The following is an 18,133-nucleotide window of genomic DNA, read 5'->3' as shown; positions in this document are numbered from 1 at the left end:
CCAGTGCCAAGATCGAGAGATGCCCACTCCCCATCGATCCCTTCCTGCCCTCCCTGTGAAAGGATCTCCAGTTCCACACTGGCTTGCTAGCTTCCCAAGAACTCACAAACCAGAAAGTAATTCTTGGCTGGCAGGCTGTGAATGAGTAAAAAGCAGCTGTCAAACTCCACAAAAAAAGGGAATTTTTTGAGGGTATTTTTTTTTCAAATGTCAGCCAGTTGGAAGCATTGGAAATATTTCAGTATTATGAAATACTGGGTAGACCAAGATGGCTGATGCTAAGCCATCATACAGACAGAGTCCAACAGTGCCATCTCTTGCTGGCGTCCTACCTTGAGCAGTTGCCACAATCCACAAGCCCACTGAAGGAGGATTCATTGTCATAAAAGTAATACTGAGTCTGTTCAGTGATACAGCTTGATTTTGATAAAGGTTCAGAGAAGTCTTCAATGTCGGCATCAACTGCAGACCAACAACAAAGGGTAAGTGACTGTCAAGCTGCAATGTTCTTTGTATCAAGAATAGAGTGCAGTTAGTATAATACAGGTAAGTATATAAAATAAATCCCTACCATAAATACTGAAAATATTGCATTTCAAATATATTCAGTGGCCACTTTACTAGTTACATCTGTTCATTAATGCAAATATCTAATCAGCCAATCATGCAGCAGAAACTCAATGCATAAAAGCATGTAAGCAAGGTCAGGAGGTTCGGTTATTGTTCAGCCCAAATATCAGAATGGGGAAGAAATGTGATCTAAGTGACTTTGACCGTAGAATGATTGCTGGTGCCAGATGGGTTGGTTTGAGTATCTCAGAAACTGCTGATCTCCTGGGATTTTCACGCACAACAGCCTCTAGAGCTTATAAAGAATGGTGTGAGAAACAAAAAAAACCCCAAGAGTGGCATTTCTGTGAGTGGAAATGCCTTGTTAATAAGGGATGTCAGGGGAAAATGGCCAGACTGGTTCAAATTGACAGGAAGGTGACAGTAACTCAAATAATCAAGCTTTATAACAGCGGTGTGCTTAAAAGCATCTTTGAACACACAACATGTTGAACCTTGAAGTGGCTGCACCACAGCAGCTGAAAGCCATGAACATAGGCTCAGTTGCAACTTTGTTTAGATACAGGAGGAACCTAATAAAATGGCCACTGGGCATATATTCAGGGATTAGTGTTGTGTATTTAATATTTCAATAATATTTGAGCAATTTTTTAAATATATATCTTCATTAAGCATTCTTGTTCATTTCAATTATTCATTACGGGTTATATGTATAAATAAATACATGAACTGCATACGTCATCATGTTACCAAATGGTAAGTTTGTCCCTCGCTTAAAGTAAACGCCTAGTGAGACTCACATTTCAGACTCCTATGTCTCCATTTGAATTAGTTCAATGTTCTGAAGTTACAAAACGTAACAGTTAGTGCCTTAAATGTAAAGGCAGAATGTCCTCAACAGGGCTCAATGGAGTCTTACTATACTGCTAGTGAGTTTAAGAACCATTGGCTACCAGAGAAGCTGCAGCCTTCATACCTCAGTAAAACACAGACTGAGGAAACAAGGTTGAAGGCTTTAGAAAAAGATGCTTAGCTTAAATGGATGAAATCCAGAGGGAGCCAGGTTAGGGAGGATTAGATGAAGAAAATAGAATTTACTATAACACTGGTCTACATTACATGGGAAGTAATTTGAAAAGAGGGAGGATGGGAAAAGAGAGGAACAACTACATCCACCAGATAGGGTAAGATGACTATTCAGGGTTCTGTCAGGCCTTTTCCACTGCCTCCTGAAATATGTTTGATCTCAGCTGGGTGTTGGAGATGAATTTCCCAGTTTTTTTTTAGGTAAAGCAATAAGGCAAAGTCTGGGTGACTGGTTGCATGGAAACAATTAAAAAGCAGTGAATAGCAGCACACTTCAAGCTGCTGAACTTGTTGCAAATCTTAATCTGCTGATTCTCCAGTGTCACACCAATAAATAAATAGATAGGGTTAGGAATCTCTTGATGTCTGGTGCAGCCACTTCATCTTTACTCTTGAAAATTTCCACCATGTTATTAACTACATCAAACAGCATATCTCTTATTAGCCCTGCTTTGACAATTCCAGGCCTGAGAAATACCTTGGTATTCATAGGGTCTTGCCAATGCAAAATTTTTTAAAATATATAAAAGGACTGCTAGCCTACGTATCAATACCAGGTTAATTTCCTGAATAAATTGATTCTATAAGCAAGTTATGGTCAAATGCTCTATGATGGCACAAGATCTACTGACCATCTTATAACACAGTAGAACTGTTGCTTTCAATCACATTATCCTGATTCCTTGCAGTCCCCCACCCCTCTGACTGTGGTTTCCATGCAAATATATTTTAAACATATTTGCTTATTACTTATAAATATATTTATGTGGAATGAACTTCAGTCACAAATTCTCCAGTTATGCAGCAATATGTCTGTACATTCATCAGGCAGTAACAGAGGACAGACGTCGATAAAGTTGGGCATGTTAAGCAACCGTTGAAGGAAACGTGGGGGCCAGATGGTTACAGGAAGCCCAGTGATAAAGCAAGTCCCAGGAATACATCCAAACTGGAATTGGCAACCACCCTGTCATCTTAACAAAACGCGCAGTCAAAGCGGAAAATCAAGGCGTAGTGTGAATGGCCGAAAACCCACTCCTCCTCCTAGGATTTGTCATTAATAGTCAATCCCAAACAAATGCTCACGTACCTGCTTCCAGAAAACGTGGAAAGGTGAAGCTGAGGAATAACTGTTGCAGTAGCGACCTGGACAGCAACAGAAAAGTAAAAGAATGAGACAGTGCTCTCAGGAGTGGTAGAGTGTATTTTTCTCATTCATAACCTGGGCAATTATCGCCATAACTCATTCCACATAGATCAAGGATATTAAGGAAGTGTCGTTATCTGCTGTGTTTGATTCCCAGCCAGGCAGTTAAAAATGTTAACTTAAAGTTGAAGCTAGCCATGTCTGTTGAAAGATAATGTTAGAACTTGGTAAATCATGAATTATTTAGCAATTCCTGGAAATATATTAAATAATCTACACTAAAAAAATGGTTAATTTAACCAAATTTTTTCACCAATTAGATATAATTGATTTTCTATTGTGAAATGATTTATTCATATCCCCACTCCGTTTGCCACTTAATTAGATCATTTCAATTACTGCAATATTGTTGTTAATATTTCTCAGAAAGTTCTGAAAAATTGTGGAGCCTGCTTATAATAAGCCTTTTCCTGTTGACATTGTCATTCATCAAATCAGATTGTTAGGCTCTATCAAATCCGCATTCACAGTCAATTAGATAAAATTTATCCTTTCCTGACTGATCTCTGGTCACCTAGCCAGAGGCAAAGGTTTAAGCTGCTATGGGCTACAGAGTTGTTTAAATTGAGGAAAGGGTACTGGACTAAAGAAAGACGATACATTCTCCAGAGGGTTACAGCTAGACTGCACTGCTTTGTCAAGTACCTTCGCTCTGGGATTTCCCGATGGCCACCCACTTCAACTTGACTGTCCGTTCCCATTCCAACATGTTGTTCCATGACCTCTTCTACTGCCACCAAGAGGCCACGCTCAGGTTGGAGGAGCAAGACTTCATAGTCCACCTGTATATTATCCAGTCTGATGGCATGAACATTCATTTCTCTAACTTCAGGTGATTACTCCAACCTCAGGTAATTTCTTACTCCCTCCCACTTCCCTCTTTTTCCGTTGCGGTTCTGGTTCCCCTCTCACCCCTCATCTTCTCAATAGCCCGTCACCCTCCGGTGCCATTTGTTCTTTCCTCCATCACTTTCTTGCATGGTCTACGGGCCTCTGCTATCAGATTCCTTCTCTTTTAGCCCTTTACCTCTCCACCAATCACCTCCCAGCTTCTTACTTTATCACACGCACCTGCCCACTAAGGTAAGCTATGTATACCTATCTGGATACGCCCCTCTGCTGACTGCTCCTGTGGCTCCTCCCACAGACCCCTGTATAAAGGTGGTTGGAGGCACTGCTCCCCCCCTCCTCAGTCTCCGAGATGCTGTGCTCTGTTTTGCTGCTAATAAAAGCCTATCGTTCGCCTTCCGTCTCTGAGAGTTATTGATGGTGCATCACCCACATACCCCCTCACCTAGTCTTACATACACTTGCTAGCTTGTACTCATTCAGCTCCCCCCCAACCAACGTATTCTGTCTGTTTTCTCCCTCCTTTCCAGTCCTGATGAAGAATCTTTGCTCAAAATCCAACTGTTTATTCGCCTCGGTTGTGTTGCCTGACTTGCTGAGTTTCACCAGAGCTTCCTGTGTGTTCTGGATTTCCAGCGCACGCAGAATCTCTTGTGTTTATCATTCCTGCTGATTCTATTGTTAATCTAGGCATTTTATGCCCCAAAGCTACAAAACTACTGCATCCCTTTCCCTGCTGCGTGCAAAGAAGCACCACTATTTCTCACATAAACAATCTTTTGTCTGGTCCCTGATCTGCACCCTTCAAATGTACCAGATAGGTACATATATACACACACACACATACATATATATATATACATACATATATGTATATACACACATACTTGTTTATTTATTTATAGCTAAGGTGCCTAAGACATTTGCACAATACTGTTGTAATTTTATGTATTGCACTGTACTGCTGCCACAAAAAAACATGTTTCATGACATATATGAGTGACGATAAACCTAATTCTGATATGGGCTTTTATTGTGAACTGAGAGTGAGAAGGGGGTGAGGAGGGGGGAATCATAGTTGGGAAAAGGGAAAGGGAGAGGGGAAGGGAGTGGGAAGCACCAGAGAGACATTCTGTAATGGTCAATAAACCAATCTAAAGATAAGGGATCATTTAGTGAAGAAGCAATGTTGACAGCAGGCCTCCCAAAAGTATTTAATAGAGGCAGGAAAATTGTTTCCACTGGTAGGTGAGACTAGAACTAGGGGACATGGCCTCAAGATTCGGGGGAGTAGATTTAGGATGGAGATGAGGAGGAACTGCTTTTCCCAGAGAGTGGTGAATCTGTGGAATTCTCTGCCCAGTGAAGAAGTGGAGGCTACCTCAGTAAATATATTTAACCTTGTCTTAAGGTTGGATAGATTTTTGCATAGTAGGGGAATTAAGGGTTATGGGAAAAGGCAGGTAGATGGAGATGAGTCCATGGCCAGATCAGCCATGATCTTATTGAATACTGGGGCAGGCTCGATGGGTCAGGTGGCCAACTCCTGCCCCTATTTCTTCTGTTCTTAGTGGCACCAAACTTAAATAAGCTAATCCAGCAAAATAAACGCCAGAGTGGTAGCAGAATGACAAATCCAAATGGGCCCTGAGCCCGTCAGATAAATCACTGCGACCTGCATTGGAAGAGTACTGCACTGCTGTATTTAATATTGTTTAAGTAATGAGACCCACAGGTGCTCCTCATCCAAACAAATGGGGGCAATGGAGGCACCATAAAATTAGATATCCTACATATAAAATTAAAAACAGATGCTTTCCTACATTGTTTCCCTAAACGCCTATCAGAATATATTCCGCAGTCACCCACAAACATGATATCCAAAATATTTGCAGAATGATTTAAGATGAATGGGTGGCCTGCTTCCTGCTGCCTACAAAACTCACTAATTTATTAACTTAGCTTAAACAAAGCAAATCTGACATGGAAGAAATATGAGAAATACTTACCACGCTGCACTGGACGCCCACCAACCTATATTCAAAATATCGACTATGCTGGGCTAAAAGTGATTTCAGAAACAGTATTATTAATTCAGGACATTGATATAGAACCAGCCATGATATGAATTGTTTCTAGTTATTACAAGAGCATTGACAAATGTGATATTCCGATGTATAAAATGGAAAAGGTTGACATTGAAGAGTGGTTGGAATCACCCTCTAACTCTCTGACAATGGGTTATCAGGATGCCAATGCTCCCTCTGTCTACAAGACTATGTTGTTTGATGTTATCAGTGTATTCAATTCAGCCAACATTAACTGTGATGAACAAGTCTGCTTAAATCTATTAAGTTGATCCATATTCCAATATACTATATTCAAGCATGCATAAATAATAAGCTTATTTCTCTTAAGATATAATAATGTCATATCAGCATTGTAATGAAAATAATATATAACTCCCCAGCTAGACTGACATTCTGTTTGCCCAACTGATTCATTTGTCATATCTCCACCTGAAGGGTGGGACCTAGACTGAGGAAAGAAACCAGCAGCTTAGTATGCTCTGCTCTTTCTGAGGTGTTACAAATGCAGCCCCACGCTGTCCAATCATCACAGAAAAGTGACAAGGCAGATGGAAAAACTCTTGGGGCCAGGAACATGTGTGCAGCCATGTCCTTGGGGTGAAGTGACAAAAACCTTTGTTTATGATAAGTGCAAATCCTGTAGGCCATCTCCCTGATCCTCACAGATTCAGTTCTTCAGGGTTTCACAAAGCCAACTGGCTTAATGTTGCTTTGAAGCCACACACTAACATCTGGAACGTGCAAATCGAGAATTGAAACAAGATGCTGAAAACACATAGCACGTCAGCTGATACCCAGAGCCACAGAACTCTGCAGCAGAGAAATAGGCTCTTCAGCCCATCTAGTCTGTGCTGAACTACTAATCTGCCTAAACCCAGCGACCTGCACCCAGACAAAAGCTCTCCATACACATCTCATCCATGTACCCATCCAAATTTCTCTTAAATGTTGAAATCAAACCTACATCCACCACTTCCACTTGCAGCTCGTTCCACACCTTCAGTGAAGAAGTTCTCCCTCATGTTCCCATTAAACATTTCACCTTTCACCCTTAACCCATCAACTCTAGCTAGGCTCACCACAGTGGAAAAGCCCGCTAGTATTTACCCCATCTGTACCCCTCATAATTTTGTATACTGTACCTCTAACAATTCTCCACTCATTCTTCTACACTCTAGGGAATAATGTCCTAACCTGTTCAAATTTACCCTGTTCCTCAAGTCCTGTTAATATCCTTGTAAATTGTCTCTGTACTCTTTCGATCTTATTGATATCTTTCCTTTAGGTAAGTGACAAGAACTACACACAGTCCTTCAAATTAGACATCACCAACATCTTTTACAACTTCAACATAACATCCCAACTGTTGTACTCGATATTTTATGCCAGAAGTTTTCTTTATGACCCTATCTACCTGTGGCACCACTTTCTCAGAATTATGGAGCTGACTTCCTAGATTCCTCTGTCCTACTGCACTCCTCGGTGTTTTATTGCTTGCTGTGCAAGTCCTACCCGGATTGGTCCTCCCAAACTGTAGCACCTCACACTTATCCGCATTAAATTCCATCAGCCATTTTTCAGCCCTGTTTCCAATTGATCCAGGTCCCACTGCAAGCTTTGATAGCTTTCCTCGCTAGCTACTAGGCCCCCAATCTTGGTGACATCTGCAGATTTTCTGACCCATTATCATCTAGATCATTGTTATAGATGACAAACAACAATGGACATAGCACTGATCCCTGCAGCACACCATTAGTCACTAGTCCAGTCAGCAAAGCAACCATCTACCACCACTCTCTGGCTTCTTCTACAAAATCCACGTCTAATCCAATTTACTACCTCGGTTTGAAAGCCAAGCAATTGAACCTTCTTGATCAACCTCCCATATGGGACCTTGTCAAAGGCCTTGCTAAAGCCCATGTAGACAACATTCACTGCCTTGGCTTCAACAACTTTCCTGATAACTTCCTCTACAAATTCTATAGTTAGGTCAATCTGTGGAGACAGTGTTAATGTCTCAGGTGAGAACTGATGGTGGGGCTCCAGCCTGAGATACTACCTGACTTGCTGAGTGTCACCAGCATCTTCTGTCTTTATTTCAAATTTCCACCTCTAGAAAAGCTTTAGATTTTTAATCAGGGAGCAGAGGTTTGATAAAAGACCGCAGGGCTCAGCTACTGGTTATAAAGTCACTTTGCACCATGATATTCATGGTAGTACAGTATTTGGCATTGGATAGTGTGGTTCTGTAGCTTTCGATTATCTCTCATTGTAATGTCAGTAAAACATTTTTAAAGATAAACTCTACAAGTTAGGCAAAACATGTGAAGTGAAGTTTTATACAAAGTACAACTTGATCCACCTGGTAATCATTTCAGCATTTGGAGGCTTTGTCTTGGAAGAACACGTACATCGAAATTGATACTGATAGATTTACTTACAACGTAGACTGAACGAAGCCCAGCCGCAGCTTTGGTCTCACTTTCTGGATCACACACAGACTGGAAATCGTAGGACTTATTGAAGGCATACAGTGATGTGTTTAGAAGGCGTTTCATCAAGCTTGGGTCGATCTCACCAAAGAATTTGCCAATCTGAAGCAACAAGGGAATTAACAGAAGGATTTGATTTGAAATCCAGTGCCAGGAACTTCCTCAGAAATTCTCTGGATCCGTCTCCATAAATCAAAAAAGTGGATTTTGCAAAGTTGGAATGACTAGTCAGGACAAACATCAACAAAATTCCAGATGTCTCAGTTACTTTGCACAATTAATGACATACTTGATACATAAAAATCAGCACTCGTTGTCAAAAACACTATAGATACAGCAATAAGGTAAAATAGTAGCACCAAAAGGGCTCTTGCATTAGTTTATAAAATAACAGCGTCTGCACCAGTCAATCTTTCCTTGAATCAAACACTCCAAAGGTGGTGTCTCACTTGCTGAGGACTTCCAACATTTCTGACAACATGAGGCTTGGTCTAATTTGCAGGCCTCCCACCAGACAATGTGAGATATCTGATCTCTTCAGATCTCAGCAAATCCCGACTGACCACCTCATAGAAAGATATGGGAAGGCTGCAGTGGCAATAATTAGCTATCTTGTTGTTTGCCTAGTCACTGCAGGTAATGGGATCTCAAACATTTTCATGAATGAAGTAGCCAATTTTAACTGAGCCATGTTTAGTTTATCCAGGATGGACAGGTGATATTTCTCTAATGGATTTAGCATCCATGTGAACTTTTGAATCCACACTACTTGTGCTGAATGTAGATGGATATGCCATGGTATTCAATTGAATTATTAAAGGCCGCTCAGAATGCCTGAAGGTATCTCTTCCCCTCCCCTTCTTTCTTATTCTGGCTTCCTCTCCCTTCGTTTCCAATTCTAATGAAGGGTCTTGGCCTGAAACATCGACGGTTTATTCCCCTCCACAGATACTGCCCACCTCCGACATAGATAGTCCCAAACCCGGCTGTGAAAGGAAGAGTCCATGTTCCAAGCCTATACTGGTATCTGTCCCCCACTTTTCCTTCGCTACATCGATGACTGCATTGGCACTGCCTCCTGCACGCATGCTGAGCTCGTCGACTTCATCAACTTTGCCTCCAACTCCCACCCTGCCCTTAAATTTACCTGGTCCATTTCCGACACCTCCCTCCCCTTCCTTGATCTCTCTATCGCTATCTCTGAAGACAGCTCATCTACTGATGTCTAATATAAGTCCACAGACTCTCACAGCTACCTGGACTATTCCTCTTCCCACCCTGTCTCTTGCAAAAATGCTATCCCCTTCTCACAATTCCTCCATCTCCACCGCACCTGCTCTCAGGATGAGGCTTTTCATTCCAGGATGAAGGAGATGTCTTCCTTTCTTAAAGAAAGGGGCTTCCCTTCCTCCACCATCAACTCTGCCCTCAAACACATCTCTCTCATTTCACGCACATCTGCTCTCACCCCATCCTCCCGCCACGCCACTAGGGATAGGGTTCCTCTTGTCTTCACCTACCACCCCACCAGTCTCCGTGTCCAACATATAATTCTTCGTAATTTCTGCCATCTCCAATGGGATCCCACCACCAACCACATCTTTCCCTCCCCCCCTTTCTGCTTTCCACAGGGATCGCTCCCTACGTGACTCCCTTGTCCATTCGTTCCTACCGATCTCCCTCCCGGCACTTATCCTTGTAAACGGAAAAAGTGCTACACCTGCCCTTACACTTCCTCCCTCACCACCATTCCAGGCCCCAGACAGTCCTTCCAGGTGAGGCGACACTTCACCTGTGAGTCGGCTGGTGTGGTATACTGTGTCCGGTGCTCCCGGTGTGGCCTTTTATATATTGGTGAGACCCGACGCAGACTGGGAGACCATTTCGCTAAACACCTACGCTCTGTCCGCCAGAGAAAGCAGGATCTTCCAGTGGCCACGCATTTTAATTCCACGTCCCATTCCCATTCCGATATGTCAATCCATGGCCTCCTCTACTGTCGAGATGAAGCCACACTCAGGTTGGAGGAACAACACCTGATATTCCGTCTGGGTAGCCTCCAACCTAGTGACATGAACATTGATTTCTCTAACTTCCATTAATGCCCCTCCTCCCCTTCTTACCCCATCCCTATTTATTTATTTATTTTCCTTTTTTTTCTTCTTCCTTTCCCCCCCTTTATTTTCCTCTCACAATAACTCCTCGCCTGTTCTCCATCTTCCTCTGGTGCTTTCCTCCTCCCTCCTTTAATCCAAGGCCTCCCATCCCATGATCCTCTCCCTTCTCCAGCCTTGTATCCCTTTAGCCAATCAACTTCTCAGTTCTTAGTTTTATCCCTCCCCCTCCTATCCTCTCCTTTCATTTCGGGTCTCCCCCTCCCCCTCCCACTTTCAAATCTCTTACTATCTGTTTTTTCCCCATCGGTCCTGATGAAGGGTCTTGGCCCGAAATGTCGACTGTACTTCTCCCTATAGATGCTGCCTGGCCTGCTGAGTTCCTCCAGCATTTTGTGTGCGTTGTGTGAAAGGAAGAGGGTTGGCCATGGGGCTAGCAGCCCCGTCCCATAACAATGCAGAGCTACACAAATGCCAGCAGAAGTTACAAAGAATTCATCCCTGGGAGTGGAAGGATCTTTGAAGATGGGTTATTGCTGTGCACAGTTGAAAGAGTGGCCCAGGTCAGAGGATTCTGGTGAGCTACTGTTGGTGGCCCATGGCCCAGTAGGGGTGACAGGTTTCAGAAGAAGAAAAGATACTTCGCAGAAGATACCCCGCAGAAATAGCTTGTATAGCTAAAAAGGTGCTAAAAATAAAGAATAACCCTTCCACTGGAAATGACCCCTTAAAGCTAACTTCTCTTCACTGGAAGTCACATGATTGTAGTGGTCTTTCTAGTAATTCTATGGAAATTAGCGGCTGGGATGGTCCAGAACAGATAGGGCAATGTAGATGAACACTTGGTTGAACATATTAGGAGACCAAAGTAGTTGTCATGGTTTTCTAGAAAACATAAGTTTTAAGTGAGTAAGTATGTTTCCAGGAAAGGTGGTATCTAACAAAATGGAAGAAAGAGACCAGGTCTCTCCTAAAGTAAATATCTCTGTGGAGTATCTTTGGAGAAACACATCTCCAGATCTTACAGATGTGGGTTTAATTTCAATATTTAAGAGATATTTGGATAGGTACATGGATGGGAGGAGTATAGACGGCAATGCTCCAGGTATAGGTCGATGCAACCAGGCAGGTTAATAGTTTGGTACAGACTAGATGGGCTAAAGGGCCTATTTCTATGCTGTAGTGTCCTATGGCTCTATGACTCTACCTAGGTGACAAATTTGTTGAAAATAGATGGTCACTGGATGTGGCTAGAAATAAGAGGCCTTTTAAATACAAATGACGACTGGACAGAGTGGTTCCTAATAATCAAAGTGCTGACTGACTGAATCAAGTTATGATCAGGTGTTGATCAGAAACTGGGGCATTCAAGTTGCATAATGGTCACACAGGGAAAGTGATGACAAAAATAATTCATCACAGACCTTCTTGCTTCATATTGGTTAAAAGGTGACAATAAAACCTCTGCTTGATGGTGGAATTGTCCCTCATCTCCAAAATGGTCATTAAAATACCAAAAGCATATCAGATTCTGCACATGCTTGAAATCTTGAGCAACACGCTCACAAAATGCTAGGGGAACTCAACAAGTTAGGCAGCATCCATGGAGGGTAACAAACAGTCAACGTTTTGGGCCAAGATCCTTCATCAGATCCTGAAGAACTCCAGCTATGGTGAGATGAACAGAATATATAAATAGTAACAAGACTTTCAGATTTGAAAGCTTGAGGATTCCTGCAGCATCCTGTGACCTTGTGATCTCTGTCTCGGAGGCCAACGTTAAGCTGTGAACCCTTGCAAGGCGTCAGGGTCCATTGGAATTCCTGGTGAGGCTCTGAAGACCTGTGCCAACCAATGGAGAGGGTATTCAAAGACATTTTCAATCTCTCACTGCTACAATTGGAAGATCCCACATATTTCTTAGGAGGATGATGGCGCCCAACGGCGACTCCTTTGCTTGCATCTTTGGAAACAGCTCTATTTCTATCTTTGATATCTCTTTTTTTTCCCTTTCAAGGTTCTTTTGAAGACCTTGACCTGGAATTGCACACTGACTTCAGTTCTTTGCGGGAATGGGACCCACTGTCGGGGCCTCACGACTGGCCGCTTTTCGATATGACAAGGATACAGCCTGGAAGACCAGCATGCTTTCAGGGTGCCGGAATTTCGTAGCTCTGGAGGCGGGTGGATTCATGGCTGGTGTCGCCAGGGGACTCCTCTTTTTCCCTTATTAGGGAGAGAGAGAGCCTATGATATGTTGAATACAGAGTGAATGATTAGTCTTTGGGGTACTGCAAGTCTGTATTTATTGACACTTGCTTGAGTACTCGGGGAGGGGTTGCCGAAGGTTTTTTCTGGTGGGGGGAGGTTGTTACTTTGCTGATGCTTGTGTGTAGGAGGGAGGAGCTGGGGGGGGCTTTGGGGTTCTAACATTTAACTGCTATTCATTCTTTGGGGCAGTCCTCTGTTTTTGTGGATGTTTGTGAAGAAAAAGAATTCCAGGATGTATATTGTAAACATTTCTCTGACATTAAACGTTCTTGTTTCACAAGTGCCTAAGAAGAACAGCGTGAGCTGCCTTAATGACTATTGTCCAGTAGCTCTACGGTGATGAAATGTTTGAGAGGTCGGTCATGGCTAAAATCAACACCTGCTTTAGGAAGGACCTGGACCCACTGAAAATTGCCTATTGCCACAAAAAATCCACAGCAGACACGATCTCAATGGCTCTCCACACTGCCTTGGATCACCTGGGCAACACAAGTTTAAGTATCAAAAGTGGTCATGAATCAGCATACAGCAGGGAGATTGAAAATGTGGCTGAGTGACGTAATAACAACAACCTCTCACTCAGTGTCAATAAGACTAAAAAAAAAGATTGTAGTTGAAGGAAACCTGAGGTCCATGAGCTACTACTCACCAGAGAATCAGAGGTGGAGAGGGTCAGTAACTTTAAATTCCTGGTTGTCACTATTTCAGAGGACCTGTCCTGGACCCATCATATAAATATAATTGCAAAGAAAGTACAACAGCATCTTTACTTCCTCAGGAGTCTGTGGGGGCTCGGCATGTCATCGGAAACCTTGGCAAACTTCTATAGATGTGTGGTGGAAAGTGTACTGACTGGCTGCATTACGGCCTGGCATGGGAACACCAACGCCTTTAAGCGGAAAGTCCTACAAAAGGTTGTGGATTCAGCCAGTATACCATCGATATAGCCCTCTCAACCACTGAGCACATCTACGTGAAAAGTTGTCGTAGATAAGCAGCATCCATCATCAAAGATTCTCACTACTCAGGCCATGCTGTTTTCTTGCTGCTGCCATCAGGTAGAAGTACAAGTGCCTCAGGACTCACACCACCAGGTTCAAGGACAGTTGCTACCCCTCAACCATCAGGCTCTTGAACAAAATGGGATAACTACACTCATTCTATTGCTGGTGTTCCCACATCACTGACAACCAACACTAGCACACAACAGGGTTGTGTGCTTAGCTCACTGCACTACTCTCTCTTTACCCATGACCGTGTGGCTAGGCTTAGCTCAAGTACCATCTATAAATCTGCTGGCAGAATTTCGGACGGTGACTAAAGGGCATACAGGAGTGAAATAGTCCAGTTAGTGGTGTCGCAGAAACAACCTCACATTCAACATCAGCAACACCGAAAGAGCTGACTGTAGACTTCAGAAAGGGTAATACGAGGGAACACAAACCTATCCTCATAGGGGGAGCAGAAGTGGAGGGAGTGAGCAATTTCAAGTTTCTGGGTATCAATATCTCTGAGGACCTAAGACAGAGACTATATTTCATTAGGAGTTTGAGGAGATTTAGTTTGTCAACTAAAACACTCGAGAACGTCAACAAACATACCCTGAAGAACATTCTGATTGGCTGCATGACCATCTGGTGTTTGGGGAAGGGGGGGCTACTGCACAAGATCAAAGTAAACTGCAGAAACTGGTGTAATGAGTCAGCCCCATCATGGGTACTAGCCTCCGTAGTATCCAAGACATCTTCAAGGAGCAGTGCCTCAGAAAGGCAGCATCCATCATTAAGGACCACCATCACCCAGGACATGCCCTCTTCTCATTGTTATCATCAGGAAGAAGGTACAGAAACCTGAAGGCACACGCTCAGCGATTCAGGAGCAACTTCCCCGCTCCCATCCTATTTCTAAATGGGACATTGAACCCATAAACACTACCTCACTACTTTTTATTTCTGTTTTTATTTTGCACTACTTATTTTAACTAGTTAATAGGCAAATATATACTTAATGTAATTCATTTTTCCCTATATTTATTTATCATGTATTGCATTGTACTGCTGCTGCAAAGTAAACAAATTTCATGACATGTGGTGATTTATAGCTCGATTCTGACATTTCTAAACTCCAATCCTTTTGAAATAAAGGCTAATATGCATTTATATCTTAATGTATCTGCCTTCTAGTTGCTTGTCATTTACCTAGATTCCTGTTCTTCACTCTTTTTCATTGAGATAATAATCTGCCTTTTGATTTCTCTTGCTGAAGTGCATGTTGTCACCTTTCCCACACTTGCTAAGTTCTCACCCACATTTAGGCTATTTATATTCTGTTGCAGAGTCACAATATCCTCATCACAACATGCCCTTCCACCAACACACCAACTCACAGTATCACGTAGTTCTCCCTTACTTTAAAATTATTGCCAATCTTTGTTTCGGATAAAATTGATTTACTTCACAAACAAGTATCAGATGGAAACGTAACAAAAATCTCAAGATCAAAATGCAGAGAGTTTAAGGCACTTACCTTTCCAATATATTCATCCTGGTTGGACATTAGCAGGAATCCACCATCATCCAATATAACACAGTCAAAGTGCTGCAGAGAAAACACTGGTGTAGGTGAACACCTTCTGAACAAGGAACTTTCTTTTCAGTTCAGTCCTAAATTTCAGCCATTGATCATGAGACAAAATGCTAGATTCTGCAGTCAGATGAATCAGCCTCTCGGCTTTCATCATCTGTCAAGCCCCTCAAGAACTTTATATTGTCGTTGAGGATATGTGTCAGTGGGAGTATGCCAATGTTATTTAATTTACTCACAGTCCATATCCACATGATAGGAATCAGGCAAATGAATCTGTGTAGTACAGTACACGCTCCAAAGCAAGCGTATCTTTTCCTTAAGTTTTCCTTACTCTCTTACTACTTTTTTTTAAACTCTCTTTCTCTCATTCTAACAGCATCATCACTATAACACTTTTGCCTTTCCAATTCTTACTTTAAAATCTATTATTTTCCACATTATACTCCATATGCCTCCTTCATGCTCACCCAATATCCCCCTGCAGATTTTATAACCTCTTTACACTTCACTTTCCCAGCAAAATTGGATACATGACACCCCATTCTTTCATCCAAGTCATTAACATAGGATTGAAAATGGCTGTGGACCCAATATTAATCCATGGCCTCTTTATTCACTGGGACAAGAATGAAAAGCCTAAACTCTAGTTCTATTAGTTCTGAGGTGGCTAACTGTAGGTTTTCGTAAATAGAACTAAGTGAGGTAATCTAATATTTGAGAAAAACTGTCACACACTTTATTGAACTCCAAACCCTGAACACAAAAGTACGCTAAAAACCCTTTTACGTAATTACATCATCACGTCAGATCAGCCAAATCCCAGCTCAATGTCGGTGGTTGTGAATTATGTCCATTTCCACCAATTATGTTACCCTACAAACAAGCCTGATGCGGGTGGCAGATAATTTCTGAGGTGATGCTCTCCTCCCAGTGCTCACATATGGTCTCCATGTGTTCCTGATGCATGACCACCCAATAATTACAACTTGAAAAGAAAACCTTGGCAAGGGACTTTACAAAGGATTGTGGATTCTTAAGCACAAATTAGATCTGATTTTTTTTTAAAAACAGCTTTTTTTTTTGCAGTCTTTTGTATTTGTTTAAAAACATTGAGTTGGTAGCTGGCCCTGCATACAACTCTGTCCATTTCCCCAAAGCAAATCAATTGCCCACTGACTGATTGGCTAATGGCACTCATTTGTGTATAGGACTCTCAGGATTCTCTCCAGAATTAAGCTGAACATTCCAGGTGAAGGGTCATAAAGTTTCTTCAAAGCAAATGAAAAACAATGACTGAGGCCTAGAAATTTATTTGAGTACCACGTTTCTTTAAAATGCAAGGGGATTGGTTTGGTGCATCAGATAAATTGCTTGTGGATCTTGTAGCATCCATAATACATTTTGCATGTGTCTTTGTATGAATAATGGACATCAACATGAAGGCTAACAGGGAAGTAGTGGTGACATCAATCATCAGGCAACAGAGACTTGATACCGCTAAAGGCATGTGCACCATACGGAATACATGGACAGGATTGCAAGGCCCTAAATGGAGAAAGCTGACCAGTATGTATAATACTTAAAAGAGAAGCACCATTGCTTACACTTCAGATGGAGAGTTTGATACAGGGGCAATCAGCTCAGGTGCAATAATGGAGCCAATTTGTGTCAGTTGAATCTTTCCAATTTTAATGCAATTCCTGAGTGTTCCCTCTGCCATCAAAATCAACGAGACCCCCAGAGGCCTGCTCCAATATTCGCCTCGGTACTCTTCACATCAGTTTATCTGAGGCTGTCCTAGGACTTTCAGAAAAAAAGACGACTTCCAGAAAAAAAGATTGGATAGGTATATGGACAGGAAAGGAATGGAGGGTTATAGGCTGAGTGCAGGTCGGTGGGACTTGGTGAGATTAAGCGTTCTGCATGGACTGGAAGAGCCGGGATGGCCTGTTTCCGTGCTATAATTGTTATATGGTTAAACAGCTGCTGTTCATCCCTCTTCCTTAAGAGCTCAAGTCAGAACGTAATGTTGCTCACAGGAATGTGGCCAACATGCAAAGTTATGTGTGCCCAATTATACAAAAGATTATGAATCTTGATACTTACCATGACAGGGTCTTTCATGCATTATGTCAATGAAAACTGTTTCCATCAGCAGATAAACAGAGTGATGCAGGAGTCCCAGACATGTTTTTAGATGAACATGGGTTTCTAACTCTACTGCACCTCAAAATAGCTACCAGATGATGCTACATTTTTAAAATCATTTAGAGTTATTTATTTATGATCAAGTGTTTGCGTGACACAGTGATTATATTTCTTTATCTTTGTGACAAACTATTTTCCATTGTATTAATCAAATTACACCAAATTAGTACTCATAAGCATATCACGGAATTATTAAAAGCAATTTATTATTTTAATTATGTTTTTAAAATTTCCTCTTTGCACAAGATCATTGCATATTCTACATTCAAAAATATGTAAGAATTCATGTCCAGATTGCAGCACTTTACAAAAATGCTGATATCTGGACTACGTTGCCAACTATGCAAAAAACAATAATTCCAATCTGGACACTTCAGAGCCCTACCATTTACTGCTGTCATGAGCTGCCTGGTGTTTATGTTGTGCATTCATGACCAGTGATGAGTGTGTGCAAATGGTGTTAACTGCTACATATTTTATCAGAAAAGACACTTATCTAAATGAGGGAAGATGCTTCTCTTCTATGAGTTAGTTATCCAACAAAGCAAAATTCATTTCACTGAGCCAACTAATATATATATATATATATATATATATATATATTGTAAACAATGTCTAGAATATTAATAGGATTTATTGTGAAGATCAGCCAGAAGGATC

At 41.8% G+C, this 18,133-nt stretch overlaps 1 protein-coding gene across 5 annotated transcripts in view; it reads right to left on the bottom strand.

Moving 5' to 3' along the window:
- Positions 1-18,133, bottom strand: part of LOC140738775 (voltage-dependent calcium channel subunit alpha-2/delta-1-like) — a 715,977-nt gene that overhangs the window by 23,785 nt on the left and 674,059 nt on the right. For all 5 annotated transcript variants that reach the window (XM_073066574.1, XM_073066575.1, XM_073066576.1 and 2 more), the window contains 5 exons: positions 15,206-15,277; positions 8,244-8,396; positions 5,722-5,774; positions 2,747-2,802; positions 333-462 (listed from right to left, as the gene is read on the bottom strand). In XM_073066574.1, coding sequence (XP_072922675.1) covers positions 333-462; positions 2,747-2,802; positions 5,722-5,774; positions 8,244-8,396; positions 15,206-15,277 — 464 coding nt within the window. The remainder of the gene's footprint in view (positions 1-332; positions 463-2,746; positions 2,803-5,721; positions 5,775-8,243; positions 8,397-15,205; positions 15,278-18,133) is intronic.

This window comes from Hemitrygon akajei, chromosome 14, assembly GCF_048418815.1.
Source record: "Hemitrygon akajei chromosome 14, sHemAka1.3, whole genome shotgun sequence".
NCBI classification, from domain to species: domain Eukaryota; kingdom Metazoa; phylum Chordata; class Chondrichthyes; order Myliobatiformes; family Dasyatidae; genus Hemitrygon; species Hemitrygon akajei.
The sequence above is the reverse complement of the archived record's forward strand: the minus strand, read 5'-3'. Positions and strand labels throughout refer to the sequence as shown.